Source organism: Panthera tigris, chromosome B3 (genome assembly GCF_018350195.1).
Source record: "Panthera tigris isolate Pti1 chromosome B3, P.tigris_Pti1_mat1.1, whole genome shotgun sequence".
NCBI lineage: Eukaryota > Metazoa > Chordata > Mammalia > Carnivora > Felidae > Panthera > Panthera tigris.
In genome coordinates, this window is record NC_056665.1 from 48,894,574 (window position 1) to 48,913,296 (window position 18,723).

At 34.8% G+C, this 18,723-nt stretch overlaps 1 protein-coding gene across 4 annotated transcripts in view; it reads left to right on the top strand.

Moving 5' to 3' along the window:
- DNAAF4 (dynein axonemal assembly factor 4) overlaps positions 1–18,723 on the top strand; it is a 69,473-nt gene that overhangs the window by 8,105 nt on the left and 42,645 nt on the right. For all 4 annotated transcript variants that reach the window (XM_015537451.2, XM_007081871.3, XM_007081870.3 and 1 more), the window contains exon 4: positions 17,923–18,154. In XM_015537451.2, coding sequence (XP_015392937.1) covers positions 17,923–18,154 — 232 coding nt within the window. The remainder of the gene's footprint in view (positions 1–17,922; positions 18,155–18,723) is intronic.

Here is an 18,723-nt window from a genome sequence, read left to right on the forward strand (position 1 = left end):
AATTTTCAGCAAGAATATCAAGTTAATAGGGTTTGTATTTTGGAAAAGTTCATTCTGGCTATTGAGTGTGAAGTGCTTGTAGTGTGGAGGCAGAACTTTTGTATTTTTAAGATAGAAAGACTTTGAACATATTTACATGTTGAATAAGAGGCCAGTAAAGGAAAGGTTGATAATACAACCAAAGCAGGGAATTGATGATGATGGAATGGGTGGGATGAAGGTGAACCAGTGAAAAAATTACTCTTAAGTAATAGCAGGATATATTTTTTAAATATTTATTTACTTTGGAGAGACAAAGAGTCAGGGGGAGGAGAGAGAGAGAAGGAGAGAGAGAGAAGTGGAAGGGGCAGAGAGACAGGGAGAGGATCTCAAGTAGGCTCCACACTGTCAGCGCAGACCCCCAACTCGGGGCTTGATGTCATCAACTATGAGATCTGAGCCAAAATCAAGAGTCTGATGCTTAAGCGACTGATCTACCCAGTTGCCCTGTGGGGTATTTTATCTTTTGACACTAGAGGGCAGGACTAAGGAATAACTAAGTATTTGGAAAATTCTTAAGTACACAGATAGTTAAAAGAATCCTTTTTTTTTTCTCCCCTCAGGATGAAGGAGGCAAGAGGGAAAGAGATTGAGGCAGAGTTATAGGTTTTGAGGTGATTAATGAAAGTTTGGAATACAGATGCCAAACTAATCTGAAACATGCTCTGTTGGACAGTGTTGACTGCTATTGCCTAGATTTCCTATCTTATTTACTATTTGTTTTATAGATTGCCCTGTTCTCTTTTGAGTTTTCCTTTTGTTTTCTACTTCAGGGTAAGTACTACTTGACTTTTGTCCTCTGAACTTTTAACCTAGGTAGATCAATTTTGAGGTGCTTTCTTCTTTTTCTTAAAGATAAAACCCAGAAATCTCAACCTGTGAAACAAATTTTGCCTAATCATGCAGATGAAGTATGAGTTGCTTTCTGGAGTTGTCTAGATTATACTATAGTGCCTTAAAAAGTTCTTATCTGTGGGGGTTGATTTCAGCTCAGGTAATAATCCTGGGGCCCGGGGATTGAGCCCCGTGTCAGGCTCTGTGCTGACAGCACAGAATCTGCTTGGGATTCTCTCTCTCCCTCTCTCCCTCCCTCCCTCTCTCTCTCTCTCTCTCTCTCTCTCTCTCCCTCTCCCTCCATCCCTCCATCCCTCCATCTGTCCCTGTCTCCTGCTCACTTGTGCCTCTCTATCTAAAATAATGTTAAAAAAAATTCTTATCTGTGAAACCACATACGCTGTTTATTGGAAGAGTGTACAATGTACAAAAATACCGCAAGGAACTACTTGGCCATTTTTTATTCTATTTTTTATTAGTAATTTTAATGTTCCTAGCATTTTTTGTATCCCCCAGCCCCTCCTTCTTCTGCATCTTCTTTCCTTTCAGTATATGTCAGTACCCTGTTAGCCCTATTGATTTTCTCATAATCCTGTTTCTTCCTTTTACATAATTAGCATTTTCCCTATAAACCCATCTTTAGCGCTCTGTGCTTTTGGTAACTCCTGTTCTAACTCCTTTGACCAACTCTTTATATGTGAAGTCTTCATTGTCTTACCTTATTTGTTATTAACAGTTATTGCCATCATAAGACAATTATGCTGTTCATATACCCAGTCTTTGTATCACTATTCCTTTTGAATTTTATTTTTCACCTTTTCTGTCTTTGATATTTCTTTTTTTTTTTTTCCTAAATTTTTTAAATGTTCATTTAATTTTGAGAGAGAAAGAGAGAGTGTGAGCAGGGGAGGGGCAGAGAGACAGGGAGACTCCAGGCTCCAAGCTGTAAGCACAGAGCTCTATGTAGGGCTTGAACTCACAGACTGCGAGATTATGACCTGAGCCAAAGTTGGACGCTCAACTGACTCAGCCATCCAGGCACCCCTGTCTTTGATATTTCTTATTGACAAGTTTTACAGACCAAATACACTTTGTTTTGTTTGTTTCTCCTTCAAAGTGTACCATGGTGGCTTTTGCTTTATTTTTAAGCTTCTTTTTTTTTTTTAATTTTACTGAGGTGTAATTGACAAAATTCTAATATATTTAAAGTATATAATGTGAACATTAGCTATACATATACATTGTGAAAGGAATCCCTTAGTGAAGTTAATTAACACATATATCACTTCATATAGTTATCCTTACATTAGATCTCAGCACTTATAGCTGAAAATTTGTACCCTATCATCAACTCCTCCCCATTTACCCTGCCTCTTAGCCCCTGGCAACCACCATTCTTTCTATTCTGTTTCTGTGAGTTCAATTTTTTTTTTAATTTGATGTATAAATGATACCATGCAGTATATATGTTATATATAACATGCATAGTATGTATATATATGTGTGTGTGTATAACGAACAGAATGAATGTGTGTGTATAATGAACAGAATGAATGTGCATGTGTGTATATATACATATATCACATTTCAATCCATTCATCCATTAATGGATTCGGAAGATTGTTTCTATATCTTGGCTATCTTGAATAATGCTTCACTAAACGTGGTAGTGTAGACATCTCCTGGAGATAGTGACTTCATTTCCATTGAATATATATACCTGTTAGTCATTTGTGTATCTTCTTTTGAAAAATGACTAGTCACGTCCTTGGTACATTTAAAAGTTTTTAATTTATTTTCTTGCTATTGAGTTATGAGTCTTCTGTATTTTGCATATTAATCCCTTATTGGCCCTGTGGTTTACATATATTTCTCCCATTCAGTACATTACTTTTTTATATTGTTGGTGTTCTCTTTTGCTGTGCAAAAGCTCTTAAGATGTAGTCCCACCTTATTTTTGCTTTTGTTGCCTTTGCTTTTGGTGTCAAATCTAAAAAACCATTTCCAAATCAATGTCGAGATGCTTATCACCTATATTTTCGTCTAGGAGTTTTAGGTTTTGGATCTTACATTCAAGTCTTTAATCCATTTTGAGTTCGTTTTTGTGTGTGGTGTAAGGTAGGGTTCCAGTTTCATTCTTTTGCATGTGAATATCCATTTTTTTCTAGCACCATTTACTGAACAGACTATCTTTGCGTCTTTGTACATTTTTAGTGCTTTTGTTAAAAATTAGGTGATCATACATGCATAGGTTTGTTTCTGGGCTCTCTATTTTGTTTCATTGATCTATATGTCTGTTTTAATGGTAATACCATACTGTTTTGATTACTCTAGCTTTGTAATATAGTTTAAAATTAGTAAGTGTGACACTCCAGCTTTTCTTCTTGCCGAAGATTGCTTTAACTAATTAGAATCTTTTTTGATTCCATACAAATGTTAGGATTGTTTTTTCTATTGATGTGAAAAATGCTATTGGAATTATGATAGGGGTTGTAATGAATCTGTAGATCACTTTGGGTAGCATGGCCATTTTAACAATATTCTTCCAATCCTTCAAGATTTATTTGTGTCTTCAATTTCTTTCAGCAGCATTTTGTAGTTGTCATTGTATAGATATTACACCTCTTTGGTTAAATTTGTTCCTAAGTATTTTATTCTTTTTTATGCTGTTGTAAATGAGATTTCTTCTTATTTTCTCTTTCTGATAGTTTGTTGTTAGTATAGGAATGTAACTGATTTTTTTTTATATGGACTTTGTGCCTTGCAGCTGTACTGGATTCATTTATTAGTTCTAACAGGGTGTTTTGTTTTTTTTTCTTCTTTTTTGGAGTTCTTAGAGTTTTCTCTGTATGTCACCTGCAAATCTAGATACTTTTATATCTTCCTTTCCAATTTGGATGGCTTTTCTTACTTTTTTTTTTTTTTTTTTTTTTTTTTTTTTTGCCTAATGGCTCTGGCTGGGACTTCAGTACTATGTTGAGTAGAGGTGGTGATAGTGGACATTCTTGTCTTGTTCCTTATCTTAGAGGAAAAGCTTTTGACTTTGCACTATTGAGTATGATGTCAGCTATGGGTTTGTCATATATGGCCCTCATTTTGAGCTATGTTCCATATAGATCTAATTTGTTGAAAGTTTTTATCATGGAAGGATGTTGAATTTTGCTAAACGCTTTTCTACATCTATTGAGATGACCAAATGATTTTAATCCTTGATTTTGTTAAACTGATGTATGACATTGATTGATTTGCATATGTTAAACCATCCTGCATCCCAGGAATGAATCTCATTTGGTCATGGTGTATAATCCTTTCAATGTACTCTGGAATTTGGTTTGCTAATATTTTGTTGAGAATTTTTGCATCTATATTCATCAGGGATATTGGCCTATGGTATTCTTTTCATGTAGTGTTCTTATTTGACTGGTATGTGGGTAGTGCTGGCCTAATAAAATGAGTCTGGGAGTGTTCCCCCCTTCACTTTTTTAGAAGGTTTTCAAAAATGATGTGTATGTATCCTTTTCTAAATGTTGGGTGGAATTTACTACTGAAGCCATCTGATCCTGGAGTTTTCTTTGTTGGGAGGTTTTTGATGACTGATTCATTCTCCTATAACTGGTTTGTTTAGGTTTTGTCTTCATGATTCAGTCTTGTAGGTTGTACATTTCTATAAATTTATCCATTTTTTTAGGTTTTCTACTTTGTTATCATATAATTATTCATTTTACTTTTTTATGATCCTTAGTATTTCTGTGTTGTCAGTTGTGATGTGTCCTCTTTTATTTCTGATTTTATTTTTTGAGTCTTCTCTCCTTTTACCTTAGTTTAGCTTAATAGTTTTCAATTTTATTTTTCTTTTCAAAAAACCAGCTCTTAGTTTCACTGATCTTTTCTATTATCATTCTAGGCCTTACTGCATTTCTTTATGCTCTGATATTTATTATTTTTTTGCTTCTACTAATTTTGGGTTTAATTTATTCTGCTTTTTCTAATTCTTTAAGGTGTAAAGTTAGGTTGTTTATTTGAGATCCTTCTTTTTTCTTAAGGTAGGAGTTTATTACTATAAATTTCCCTTTTAAAATTGTTTTTGCTTCATCCTATAAATTTTGGTATTTTGTGTTTCCATTTTCATTTGTTCCAATATATGTTTTGATTTCCCTTTTGATTTCTTCTCTGACCCATTTGTTGTTCAGGAGTAATGTGTAATCTCCACATATTGGTTAATTTTTGTTTTCCTTGATACTGATTTCTACTTTCATGCCATTGTGGTCAGAAAATATACTTGAGCTAATGAATATTCTTTAACTCTTTTATGACTTTTTGTCTTGGTAGTAGCCATCCTAATGGGTGTGAGATGGTATCTCATGGTGGTTTTGATTTGGTCCTCAATGCCATTTTAATTTAAAATGTATCTTTGAAACCTACCCATTCCCCTTTCCTCCATTTTTAATTCTTTCAGATATTGGTAAGCAGAACCTTTATTTTTGGTTGGTCTTTTCCTCTCTTATCCCATCATTTGCCCTACACTTACTCCTTTTTTAAAAATAACAGTTTTGAGATTTCCTTCATACACTGTACAGTTCACTCTTAAGGTGTACAATTCTGGGGGCTCCTGGGTGGCTCAGCCGGTTAAGTGTCTGACTTTGGTTCAGGTCATGATCTCATGGTTTGTGAGCTCGAGCCCCACATAGGGCTCTGTGCTGACAGCTCAGAGCCTGGAGCGTGCTTCACATTCTGAGTCTCCCTCTCTCTCTGCCCCTCCCCTGCTCACGCTCTGTCTCTCTCTCAAAAATAAATAAATGTAAAAGAAAAATTAAAATAAATAAGTAAATAAAAGTATTAAAAAAATAAAGTATACAATTCTATGGCTTTTAGCTTAATCACAAGTTATGCAACCATCATGACTATGTAGTTCCAGAACATTTTCATCGCTTCAGAAAGGAACCCCATACCCATTAGCAGTCACTCACTTTTCTATCCTCCTCTGTAGTCTTTATCTACCTTCTGTCTCTATGGATTTGTCTATTCCGGACATTTCACATACAATATATGACCTTTGGTATCTGCCTTTTTTCACTTAGCATAATGTTTTTGAGTTCATTTATTTATTTATTTATTTTAATGTTTATTTACTTTTTGAGAGAGACAGAGCATGAGCAGGGCAGGGGGCAGAGAGAGAGGGAGACACAGAATCGGAAACAGGCTCCAGGCTCTGAGCTGTCAGCACAGAGCCTGACTCAGAGCTTGAACTCACAGACTGTGAGATCATGACCTGAGCTGAAGTCGGACACTCAACCGACTGAGCCACCCAGGTGTCCCTCATTCATTTTGTAAAATAAGTGAGACCTTCATTCATTTTTATAGCTGAACGATACTCCGTTGTATGGATATACCACAGTTTGTTTCTTTGTTCATCAATTGGTGGAAATTTAAGTTCTTTTCACCTTTTAGCTATCGTAAATAGCACTGCTATGAACGTTCACTTATAATTATTTTTTTGAGTACCTGTTCTCAATTCTTTTGTGTATATACCTAGGAGTAGAATTGCTGGGACATTTAACTTTTTGAGGAGCCACCAAACAATTTTCCATAATGACTGTACCATTTGGCATTCTCTTCAGCAATATGTGATGATTCCAATTTTTCTACATCCTTGCCAAAACTTGTTATTTTTCATTTTGTTGTTTATAGTCGTCAGAAAGTATGAGCCCCCCAGGTTTTTTTTTTTCAAGATATTTTGGCTATTCTGGGGCCTTTGCAATTCTATTTGATTTAAAGATTGGCTTTTTCACTTCAGTTATTATTGTAGCATATCTGTGTGTTATTTGGCAGTTTGAAAAGATCATTATATAAAATCTTATTTTTATAATTAAAAAATGAATAGAAAATAGAAAATGAATAGAAAATAGTGACATCACTAGTAATTTTTTTTCTTTTTTCTTTTTTCTTTTGTATTTTCTGTGTTCTCACCATAATAAATGCATATTTTTTCATAATAAGAAAACCTTTTTTTAAAAAGGAGCAACACTTACCTTCTGATGATTACTTTTTCTACCTTTAATTTCTTTTTTCTGTAATAATAATTTACTAATTTTCTGTGTAAATCTACCAAATTTCTAAGCATATGAGAAATTAACTTTAGCTATTAACAGGTAGTCATCAGAAAAGACAGTATCTCTGACACTGCTTTTCTTATGTGTACATTTTGTCAGATGTGCTGACCTACATCCTTTTTGTGTAAGTGTATCCCAGATTCACAACATCTGTATAGAAGTACACTTTCAGCAATCATACATGTCCATTTTTTTGTTTACTTCAAACTTTTTCATCTTTTCCAGAAGTGTGGTTAAAATTCATTCATTCATTCATTCATTCATTCATTCATTCATTATACCCATTAGGATATTTGTTAGCCTTGGAAAGAAGAGAGTGTGGAAGCAAAAATACTTTTGTTGAGAGAAAAATGGAAAGAACTGAAATTGTTAGATGGTACTTAATCTTCTCAACAGCAAAGTCTTGAGATGGAAGTAGCAGAATGCACTTAGCATCTCTAAAAAGGAAACTGTTTGTAAAAGCTGTTATCAGAAATGAACAAGATTATTACTGAGCAGAAAGGAAAACATAAAGGGTAGGATATAAAAATATATTAACTCATTTCCATTAGTCCAAATCTGATTTGAGAAGTAATTTTTCTTCATCAATTCTTTTAGTTTTGTTCCCGTGAATTTGAAGGCTAGTCAAATGGGAACTTTGTAACATATATAACATTAAATATGTATGTAAATATACACGCCTTTGGCATGCCTTGCAATTTTGTATTGAAAGCTAGACATGTTATATCAGGTAGTAGAAACAGGTTATTAGGCTGATTTATTTTAATGTGGCTGGGATTTAGGCTATGTTTAATGTTAGCTGTAGCTGTTGGTATCAGAGGCGTCTGGTGTCTGTTTTGTTTTTTTTTGAACTCCCCCTTTGACTTTGGGCTTCTATTCCTCTTCTGTGAGAGTTTTTATCATAAGACTCTCTCTTATATAATCTACTCTCATTATCCTGGAACCCCCTAGGTATGGTAGTAAATTTATAAGGGAAGAGAAGCATTCATAGACTTTCAGTTAAATATCACTTTTTCCATGGGCCTGTATCTTGGAGCTGTGATCTTTCAAGTTTTCCTCCAGTGAGACAGCTTTTTCCCACTGCCTCCTATTCCCTTCCTTGACTGCACTGTTCCTGGTCTAATTTTCTTGAATCCTTGACTACTGACTATTTCCTTCTCCCCATAAGTGGGACAGGAAAGCTGGAGAAGACTGAAGTGGGAGGGATTTTCTTTCCCAGCAGAGGTACGGGACTTCCGCTCTGGCAAGGTCCTTTACTCTGGCTAGTAGATCTTTGTTAAGGAGAGTGCTCTGGGTATTTCTGTAATCCACAATGATTATTCTTCCCCTCCCTCTGCCAGAGACACAAAGTTAATATTCAGAGCTTCATCAATGTAGCCTAATGTGGTTTCTGAAGGTGAAGCCCACAAAAATATAGGGGCACTTCTCAAGACTGTGGCCTCAAACACTTTATCAGTAGTCCTGCTAGTCCACCCTTCAGTTCTAGTATTTTGTCAAAATGACCCATTTAAGTGTTCCTACTAGTTTATAGCTCTAGTTATTTTTGCTACAGGCAATTACATCTTTGTGTGTTTTGGATACACCTGTCTGTCCAGATTTCAGGCTAACAGTTTGCCCTGCAACTCACTTCTCTAAGGAGTCCAAGAAAACTAGTTGTTTTTCACTTTGTCCATCTTTCTTTTGTTGTTGTAAGGATTGGAGTAACAACTTCTAAGCTTTCTGCATGTCAAAACTGGAACTAGAGCTCCTTTATTACATATATATATATATATATATATACACACACATGTATATATATGTATATATATATACATGTATGTATATATAGTTGTAAAACTTTTCAGTGGTTGCTATATGCACCTTTAACTTCTAACAATCTACTTCAAGTAAGCACTGATTCTATTCCAGTAAAATATAGCAAGTTTGTTCAAATAAAACTCTGTTATCTCCCCCTCTCTTTGGTCTGCTTTGCCATTTAGGTATATGTATTTGTTATAACTCAACAGTACATATTACTGTACTTTAAAAATTATTGCTTTTTGTTAAATCTAGAACTGCCCTTCGACCCAGCAATTGCACTACGAGGTATTTATCCAAAGAATACAAAAATACTTCTTTGAAGGGGCACATGCACCCCCATATTTATAGCAGCACTGTCAACAATAGCCAAAGTATGGAAAGAGCCCAATGTCCATTGACAGATGAATGGATAAAGAAAATGTAGTATATATATATATACAACGGAGTATTACTTGGCAATCAAAAAGAATGAAATCCTGCCTTTTGCAACAATGTAGATGGAACTGGAGTGTATTATGCTAAACAAAATGAGTCAGAGAAGACAAATACCATATGATTTCACTCATATGTGGAATTTAAGAAACAAAACAGATGAGCATAGAGGCAGGGAAGGAAAAATACGATAAGATAAAAACAGGGAGGCAAACCATCTTAAAGAGATTTTTAACTATAGAGAACAAACTGAGGGTTGCTGGAGTAGAGATTAGTGGGTGATGGGCTAGATGAATGATGGGCATTGAGGAGGTTACTTGTTTTGATGAGCACTGGGTATTGTATGTAAGTGATGAATCACTAAATTCTCCTGAAACCAATACTACACTACATGTTAACTAACTTGAATTTAAATAAAGACTTGGAAGAAAAAAAGTTAAATAAAAACTTACTGCTTTTTAAAAAAAATCTTAGGTTTTTAAATAAATCAAGAGAATAAAGGCCAAAAAAAAGTCTGTGTTGTCTTTTTTCTTGATTAAACAATGTAATGTGATAAATCAGCAGTACTTTTTTTCCCTCATGGTTTGTTTGTTTTATAACTGGAAATTTATACCTTTTGACCCCTTTCATGCATTTTGCCTAACCCAGCACCCCATCGCTGGTAACCACCAGTTTGTTCACTGTATCTATGAGCTTGAGGGTTTTTTTTGTTTGTTTGTTTTAGATTCCACATAAAAGTGAGATCACATGGTATGTCTTTCTCTGATTTATTTCACTTATCATAATGCCCTCAAGGTTCATCCATATTGTTGTAAATGGCAAAATTTTATTCCTTCTTGTGGCTGAACAATACCCTGCTGTGTATATATTCCATATTTTCTTTATCCATTTACCCAGCAGTAGACACTTAGGTTGTTTCCATGCCTTGGCTGTTGTAATTAATGCTATAGTAAAGATGGGGAGGGGCATTGTATATCTTTTTGAATATGTGTTTTCATTTTCTTTGGAAGTAGAGTTACTGGATCATGTGGTACTTCTATTGTTAATTTTTTGAGGAATCTCTATACTGATTTCCGTAATGGTTGCACCAATTTACATTTCTCCTGACAGTGTACAAGGGTTCCCTTTTCTCCACATCCTCACCAACACTTGTTATTTCTTGTCTTTTTTGATACTAGCCATTCTAACAGCTGTGAGGTGATACCTCACTGAGGTTTCCATTTGCATTTCCCTAGTATTTAGTGACATTCAACATTTTTTAATGTACCTGTTGGCCACCTGTATGTCTTCTTTGGTAAAATGTCTATTCAGATCCTCTGTTCTTTTTTTAATTGGATGGTTTGTACTTTTGGTGTTGAGTTGCCCCTTATAAGATTTTAATTTGCAAATATTTCATTTAGTAGATTTTTGTTTTCATTTTGTTGATGATTTCCTTTGCTGTGCAGAAGCTTCTTAGTTTGGTGTAATTCTGCTTGTTTGTTTTTGCTTTTCTTGCCTTTGCTTTTGGTGTCAAATCCAAAAAATCACTATGACAAGTTATCAAGAAATTTACTACCTGTGTTTTCTTCTATGAATTTTATGGTTTCAGATCCTACATCCAAGTCTTTAATCCATTTTGAATTAAATTTTGTGTATGGTGTAAGGTAATGGCTTAATTTTATTCTTTTGCATGTGGTGGATATCCAGTTTTTCCAGTATCATTTATTGAAGAGACTGTTCTCTCCCCATTATATATTTTTGGTTCCTTTATCATAAATTAATTGGCCGTATATGCATTCGTTTATTTTTGGGCTCTCTGTTCTAGATCATTGATCTGTGTGTCTGTTTTTATGCCAGTACCATACTTTTATTTTTTTAAAAAGTAGGCTTCATGCCCAGCATGGAGCCCAGTGTGGAGCTTGAACTCACAACCCTGAAATCAAGACCTGAGCTGAGACCAACAGTTGGATAGCTTAACTGACTGAGCCACCTAGGCACCATGCCAATACCATACTTGTAAGTTTTAATTACTGTAGCTTTGTAATGTAGTTTGAAATCTGTGGGCTTGCTGCCCCAGCTTTGTTCTTTCTCAAGATTGTTTTGGTTATTCAGGGTTTTCTTTGGTTCCATACAAATTTTAGGATTGTTGTTTTCAATTTTTGTGAAAAAGGACATTGGAATTTCGTAGAGATTTCATTGACTCTGTAGATTGCTTTGCATGGTTTGGACACTGGAACAATATTAATTCTTCTAATTCATAGGCCTGGAATATTCCATTTATTTGTGTCTTCTCCAATTTCTTTTCATTAATGTCTTAATGGTTTTCAGTGTACAAGTCTTTTACCTCCTTGGTTCAATTTATTTTTAGGTATTTTGTTCTTTTGATATAATTATAAATGGGATTGCTTTCTTTAAATTTTTTTTTAAGTATTTACTTTTATGAGACAGAGTATGAATGGGGAAGGAACAGAGAGAGAGGGAGACACAGAATCTGAAGCAGGCTCCAGGCTCCAAGATGTCAGCATAGAGCCCGACATGGGGCTCGAACCCATGAACTATAAGATCATGACCTGAAGTCAGATGTTTAACCAACTGAGCCACCCAGGCACCCCATGCTTTCTTAATTTCTCTTTCTGATAGCTCATTATTAGTGTACAGAAATGCAACAGATTTTTGTACATTGGTTTTGTATCCTGCAACTTTACTGAATTTGTTTATTCTAACAGTTTTTTGGTGGAGTCTTGAGGATTTTCTATATATAATATCATGTCTGTTGCAAATAGTGACAATTTGACTTCTTCCTTTCTGATTTGGGTGCCTTTTATTTCTTGCTCTGACTAGGACTTTTAATACTGTGTTGAATAAAAGTGGTGAAAGTGTGCATCCTTGTCTTGTTCCTGACTGTAGAAGAAAAGCTTTCAGCTTTTCACTGTCAAGTATCTTGTTAGCTGTGAGCTTGATGTACATGGCATTTATTATGCTGAGGTATGTCACCTCTGTACCCACTTTGAGAATTTTGATCATAAATGGATGTTGAATTGCGTTATCTTTTTAAATTTATTTTGTAATATAATATATGTAACCTAAAATTTTTATTTTAATCATTAATTTTAAATCTCAGTGGCTTTAAATACATTAATGTTGTGCTCCCATCATCACCATGCATCTCCAGAGCTTTGTTAATCTTACAAAATTGAAACACTGTGCCCATTAAACAATAATAACTCCACATTCCCCCATTCCCTCAGATCCTGGCAATACCCATTTTCCTTTCTGTTTCTATGAATTTCACTACTTTAGGTCCCTCATGTCATTGAAATCATACCATGTTTGTCCTTTTGTGACTGGCTTATTTCATTTAGCATAATGTCTTCAGGTTTATCCACATATAGCATGTGTCAGAATTTTCTTCCATTTTAAAGCTTAATAACGGTCTGTTATGTATATACCACATTTTGTTTATCCATTTGTATTGTTTTTTATATTTATGCACATATTTACCATTTCCCATATTCTTCATTCCTTCTTATGGATCTGTGTTAGTGTTGGGTGCCATTTCCTTTTAGGCTGAAGAACTTTTTTTAGCATATCTCGTAGGGCAGGTCTGCTAACAACACATCTTCTCAGTTTTATTTATCTTGGAATGTGTTTATTTCATCTTCATTTATGAAGAGTGGTTTTGCTGGACATGGAATTCATAGTTTATATATTTTTTGTCAGTGCTTTGACCATGGCGTTTGACTTTTTTTGTCCTCCATCATTTCTAATGAGGAATTAGCCTTATTTGTATTGTCATTTCCTGTACATGATGAGCCGTCTTATTCTTGCTGCTTTCAAGATTTTCCTTTGTTTGGCTCTTGTATTAACTTAGCAGTTTCACTAAGTTGTATTCAGGTATATCTCTGTGTTCATTTTACTTTGGTTTGTTGAACTTATTGGAGCTATGGATTCATGTTTTCATCAAATTTGAGAAATTTTTATCAATTGTTTTCTGAAATATTATTGATTGAAAAGTATACATTTTATGGTGGCTCAGTCAGTTGAGAATCCAACTCTTGATTTCAGCACAGGTAATGGTCTCACAGTTGTGGAATGGAGCCCTGCATTGAGCTCTGCTCTGGGCATGGAGCCTGCTTGAGATTCTCTGTGTCCCTCTCCCTCTGCCCCTCCCCCACTCATGTGGGTGAGCATACTCTCTCTCTCAAAAAAACAAACAAACAAAAAAAAAACCCTTTACATTTAGTTAATAGATTATAGAAATTCTGGGTCCTGTTGTATTTGTTTGTTTGTTAGTTTATTTATCGAGGGCTGTTTATTTTTTAGTAACTTGCCTGTACTTTAACTGTGAAATCAGTCTGGTCTCGTTTGTAGTACACAATTGCTGATGTTTCTGCTAAGTTTTTTAATTCTTATTCTTTAGGCTGGCTTCCTTAGAGGTCTTTCCTGTGTCTGCATAGCTTAATTGTTAGCTAATGATATGGGCAGAGGTGGTAAAGGCTACCACCCTTTGCTGGTTGGTCTGTGGGTAGGTTTTAGAATACATTCAAAGTTGGAGCCAGTTTTCAACTCTTTGTTGGTTTCACTTTTTTTTTAATTTTATTTTTAATCTCTACACCCAATGTGAGGCTCAAACTCACGACCCCGAGGTCCATAGTCACCTGCTGTACCAACTGAGCCAGCCAGTCACCTCACTTTGATTTCGTTTTATGCCAGGCTTTCTCAGGTCTTCCTAATAAATACATACCTTTCCATTTAGCCAGACTTGTAAGCTTTTCGTAGACTTTCTGTGGTTTTCTCATTTACATGATCTTTCTATTAATTTTCTGACTAGTTAGGCACTTATCCTAACCAGGACCTCTACCAACTTCAGAATTTCCCTATTTATTCACAATGAAGTCCATCACTTTTATCCACCAAATCCATGGGTTTTTGCTGCCCCACCCTGAAATGAGTCCACCCTTTTTGCCAACAAAGCTGATGGATTCTTTTTGCTAGCTTTATGTTGGCAGAACTGCCAGTCTCATTATTCATGCTGGCAGTGGATGGTCTGGAGCAACCTCAGGCAGACAGGTCTAGCCTCCCACTGTTCTTATCTGTAACTTTAGCATTTATTCTAGAGCAAACACTTCTCAATTTGCAAGCTGTCTTTGGTTAGTTTCCTGTGCTCCAGAATGGTTGTTTTGGATAGATTTGTCCAGCTTTATACTTGATGTTTGTGTATGGGAATTGCCAACCCCTTCATGCCTCTGAGATAACTAAGCAGGTAATTTTTACATTACTTACAAAGCTCCCTAAGAAGTTTTGGTGGTATTTTGATTAGATCTACGTTGACTCTATAAGTTAATTTTCAGAATATCAACATATTTACATTGAGATTTCTCTCTAGGAACATGGCATTTATCTCCATTTATTTGGACTTATCCCTCAGGAAAATTATTTAACATACATATAGGATTTACTTTGTTAGTAAATAGCTTTGTTAGTAAATACTTTGTTAGTAAATAGCTTCTTTGTTAAGCTTATTTTTAGGATTTTTAAAGTTTTTTTGCCAATTACTAATACAATGTTTTTTTCCAATGTATTTTTCTAATCGTTTACTGCCAGTTTGTAGGAAGGTTAGTTTTTATGAGTTTGTATTAGTTGATCTTGTATATAATTGTCTTGCTGAACTTACTTTCCTTATAGTTCTAATAGTTTGTCAGTTTGTTATTTTGGTTCTTTCAGGTAATCTAATTATTTGCAAATAATGACAATTTTATTTCCTTATAATCTGTACTTATATTTCTTGTTTTTAAAATTCTATTGTATAGGCTACGATCTCTAGGAAAATAGTACAATAGTAGTCATGCTGGCTTAGTGACTTTGCTAGAAATATATCTAATGCTTCACCATAAAGTGTGATGTTATATGAGTCCTTTTTAAGTAAAATTTTTCTTTTATGCCTAGTATCAATGGATATTTTGGCATGTAATGAAATTAAATTGTTTTTTCTCTTTTCATTTCTTAGTATGATAAATAAGAAATAATGGTATTTGATCAAGATGCATTATAATTTTAATATTTTCCTCATTTCAATTTGCTAATTTTATGATTTTTGCATGTAATTCATAATAGAGATTGGTTTATAAAGAACAATGCCTTAATAAACCAGACATTCATTCCAAATTAAAAGAAATGTAGATGGGAGCGCTTGGGTGGCTCAGTCAGTTAAGCTCTGTGCTGACAGCAGGGAGCCTGTTTCAGATTCTCCTCTCTCTCTCTCTCTCTGCCCCTCCCCCACTCATGCTCACATGCACTGTCTCTCTCTCTCTCTTTCAAACATAAATAAATAAAATACATATTAGGGGGAAAAAAAGAAATGTAGATGTCCCCATCTTCAGTCCCCTTCTGAGTTTTTCTGTTTACTGTAGTTTACTATTAAAGCCTTTCTTTAAGAGGTATGTTTCCCATATCATATTTTTTTTAACAAAGGAACTTCAAGGATTGTTTAACATTTGTTTGTCTTTCTCTTTGATATATTTAGTTTCTCTTTTCCTTTTATTGTAAGCTTTGTGGTATTCTTCATGTTTTTCTCTTCATTCTAGTCCCTTCTGTCACCTGCTCTGTAAAGCCTTTCTTGGCCCTTCCTCTTCCCTATTTCTCCCTGAAGAGTTAGCCTTTTTTAAAAAATATAGTGTATTATAAATTAAATCATAAATGTATATGTGTATATATGTATGTATGTGTATTTCTATATGTATGTATATATATGTATATACATATGTAGTTCTCTTAATTATATCTTTGCTATAATACCATAATTTTCCTGTTACTTTTGGTTATAAGGGTAGTCTCATTTTTGGTAGTTAAGGCTTAGTCTTACATGTTTTTAAAAACTTTTCAAAATTCACTTCACTTGTAGAGATTCTGAGGGATTAAGGGCGTTCTGACTGCACATACTTTTCCCTTCTTCCATGTGTTGGGGCAGAGAGGAAGGAGAGGAAAAAAGGCAAACATAATATTTAACTGGGTGAAGTTGTCATCTTCTCCTTTTAGGTTGTGGCTGTCTCTGGCTAACAGTGACTGGTCATCATGCCCTGTTGTCAGTCATTTAAAGGCTGGCTCTTTGCCACACGTAAGATCCTTCCTGGCCCAACCTTTTGGCAGCTCTCTGAACTTAGAACATGCAAAAATTACCATCTTTTGTGCTTAGTTTAGGCCTTGTGTGCAATTCTCGGACTATAGGAAACTCCTGTTCAGTACTCTGTGAAATTTATTTTGAAGTCAGTGTTCCACGATCCAGTAGGAAAATAACAGTCTTCCAGAAGAAGGTATTAGGTCATGGAGATATTACAGAACACCTCTTCAGTGCAGTTTCATACTTAGAATGTTTATTCTGTATTCTGAAATAATTCAGCTTCTAGGAAACTCCATCTCAGCATGTTATTCTAGAGCTGTGCCAAATGTAGTATTTAAATGTAAATTAAGTCTCCCTCTCTCTCTGACCCTCCCCCATTCATGCTCTGTCTCTGTCTCAAAAATAAACGTTAAAAAAATTTTTTTTAATGTAAATTAACTTAAATTTATGTTAATGAAACTTAAATAAAAATTTAGTTTTTCAGTCACATTAGCCACATTAAAAAAACTTTTTTTGAGTTTACTTATTTATTGAGAGAGAGAGTGCAGTCGGGGATGGGGCAGAGAGAGAGAAGAGGGAATCCCAAGTAAGCTCAGCACCGTTATTGCAAAGCTTGATTCAGGGCTCAGACTCAAAAACTGTGAGATCATGACCTGAGCTGAGACCAAGAGTCTGTCACCTAACCAACTGAGCCACCCAGGCACCCCACATTAGCCACATTTTAAGTACTTCCTTAGCCACATACAGCTAGTGGCCGCTGTATTGAATAGCACAGAACATTACCATCATTGAGAAAAGTTCTGTTAGATACTGCTTCTTTAGACAATAGAGTCAGGATATTTTTGTAACCATAGGAAAGTCAGAGATACATGGTCAGTCATTTACACCAACCAGTTACGCTTTCACAGGCTTTTTTTTTCTTTCTTGCCCATATGAAGGAATGTTAATAAGAGGGAAAAAGAGCACACTCCTGTATGATGCACTGCTTTCAAATTCATCTGATAGTTAGCTTTTCTTGTGGAAGCTTCAAGTAACTGCTACTGCAAACATATTTGGCAGCAACGGCATCCAAAGTTCAAACATTTCTACCCACCAGAGACAAATTCCCTAGTTCATCCTTCCTGTTTCCTTTCTTACTATTCCCTTGTTTCTCAGGTGAATGTAGGCACAACTTCAGTCCCAAGACAAGGTAAGGCTGGCATACATAGAAAGGCGTGTGTGTGTGTGTGTGTGTGTGTGTGTGTGTGTGTGTGTGTGTGTAAATTTTGGAACAAGTGACTTGTTTTTTAGAAAAAAACAATTTTTTTTTACCAAGCCCTTAGATATCATTTAATTGAATGCCTGCCCCCATTTTACATATAAGTAAACTGAAGCTAGAGAAAATGATTGCTCAAGATGGTATCAATAGTTAATGGTAAATCTGGAGCCAAAACCTGTGTTCATGGAGATACTAAATCATTTACTATTCCCATTTTAATTTTTTATTCACTACTAACAATTGCTGCAGATTCAATGACAAGATTTAGAGGTAAGATTATTATAATGCAGTTTTTATTTTTAAAATGTTGCTTTTTACATGTTTTAAAGTTTTGGTAATTGTAATTTTTACAGATTGAAGAAGAGGAGAGGAAAAAAATAGAAGATATGAAAGAAAATGAACGAATGAAAGCAACTAAAGAATTGGAAGCCTGGAAGGAATGTCAAAGAAAAGCTGAAGAACAAAAAAGAATTCATAGAGAAGAGAAATTCTGTGAACAAGAAAAGCAAATTGAAGAAGAGAGAAAAAAATTTAAACATAAAAGCCATACTAGAATTTCAGCATCTAGAAATCTTGCCACTAAAGGTACAGTGATTAATATTTTCTGGGAAAGTGGGGCCTGTTGGTAAAGTGTATGTGTCACTTTTTATTTTCATAATCTATTTACACTATTAGGTCATTATTTTGGTATATAGAGAATAAGTACTATAATATAAAGGCTAAGGTGAAAGATCTATTTCTTCTTTTAGGAAGTAGTGACATTTTCAAAATACAATGAGCAAGGATTCAGTGTTGGTTTTGCTTGTGTGCTTCATTTTGAAATGTATGCAAGTGTTGTTAAATACGTGTTTAACTCAGGTCCAAAAAGACTTGGAGTGGACTAGCAGCGCCAGGAGCATTCATTTATTTCTTTAGAGATAAGAAACTAGGAATCTCATTAAAATACATTTTCGTCACATGACTGAGGAACATGAGTACCCTTACACAAACTTAGTTGTAAGCAAACAAGTGTTTTCCTGGCCTTCGATCCTGATGTGTTTAGAAATAGGTAAAAGAACACATTTCTTTATTGAAAGCTAAGAGTTTGATTTTATCTGATTTTAGAATATTAAACTTTGCTTTGGGTATATTTCGTATATTTTGTAAATGGAACA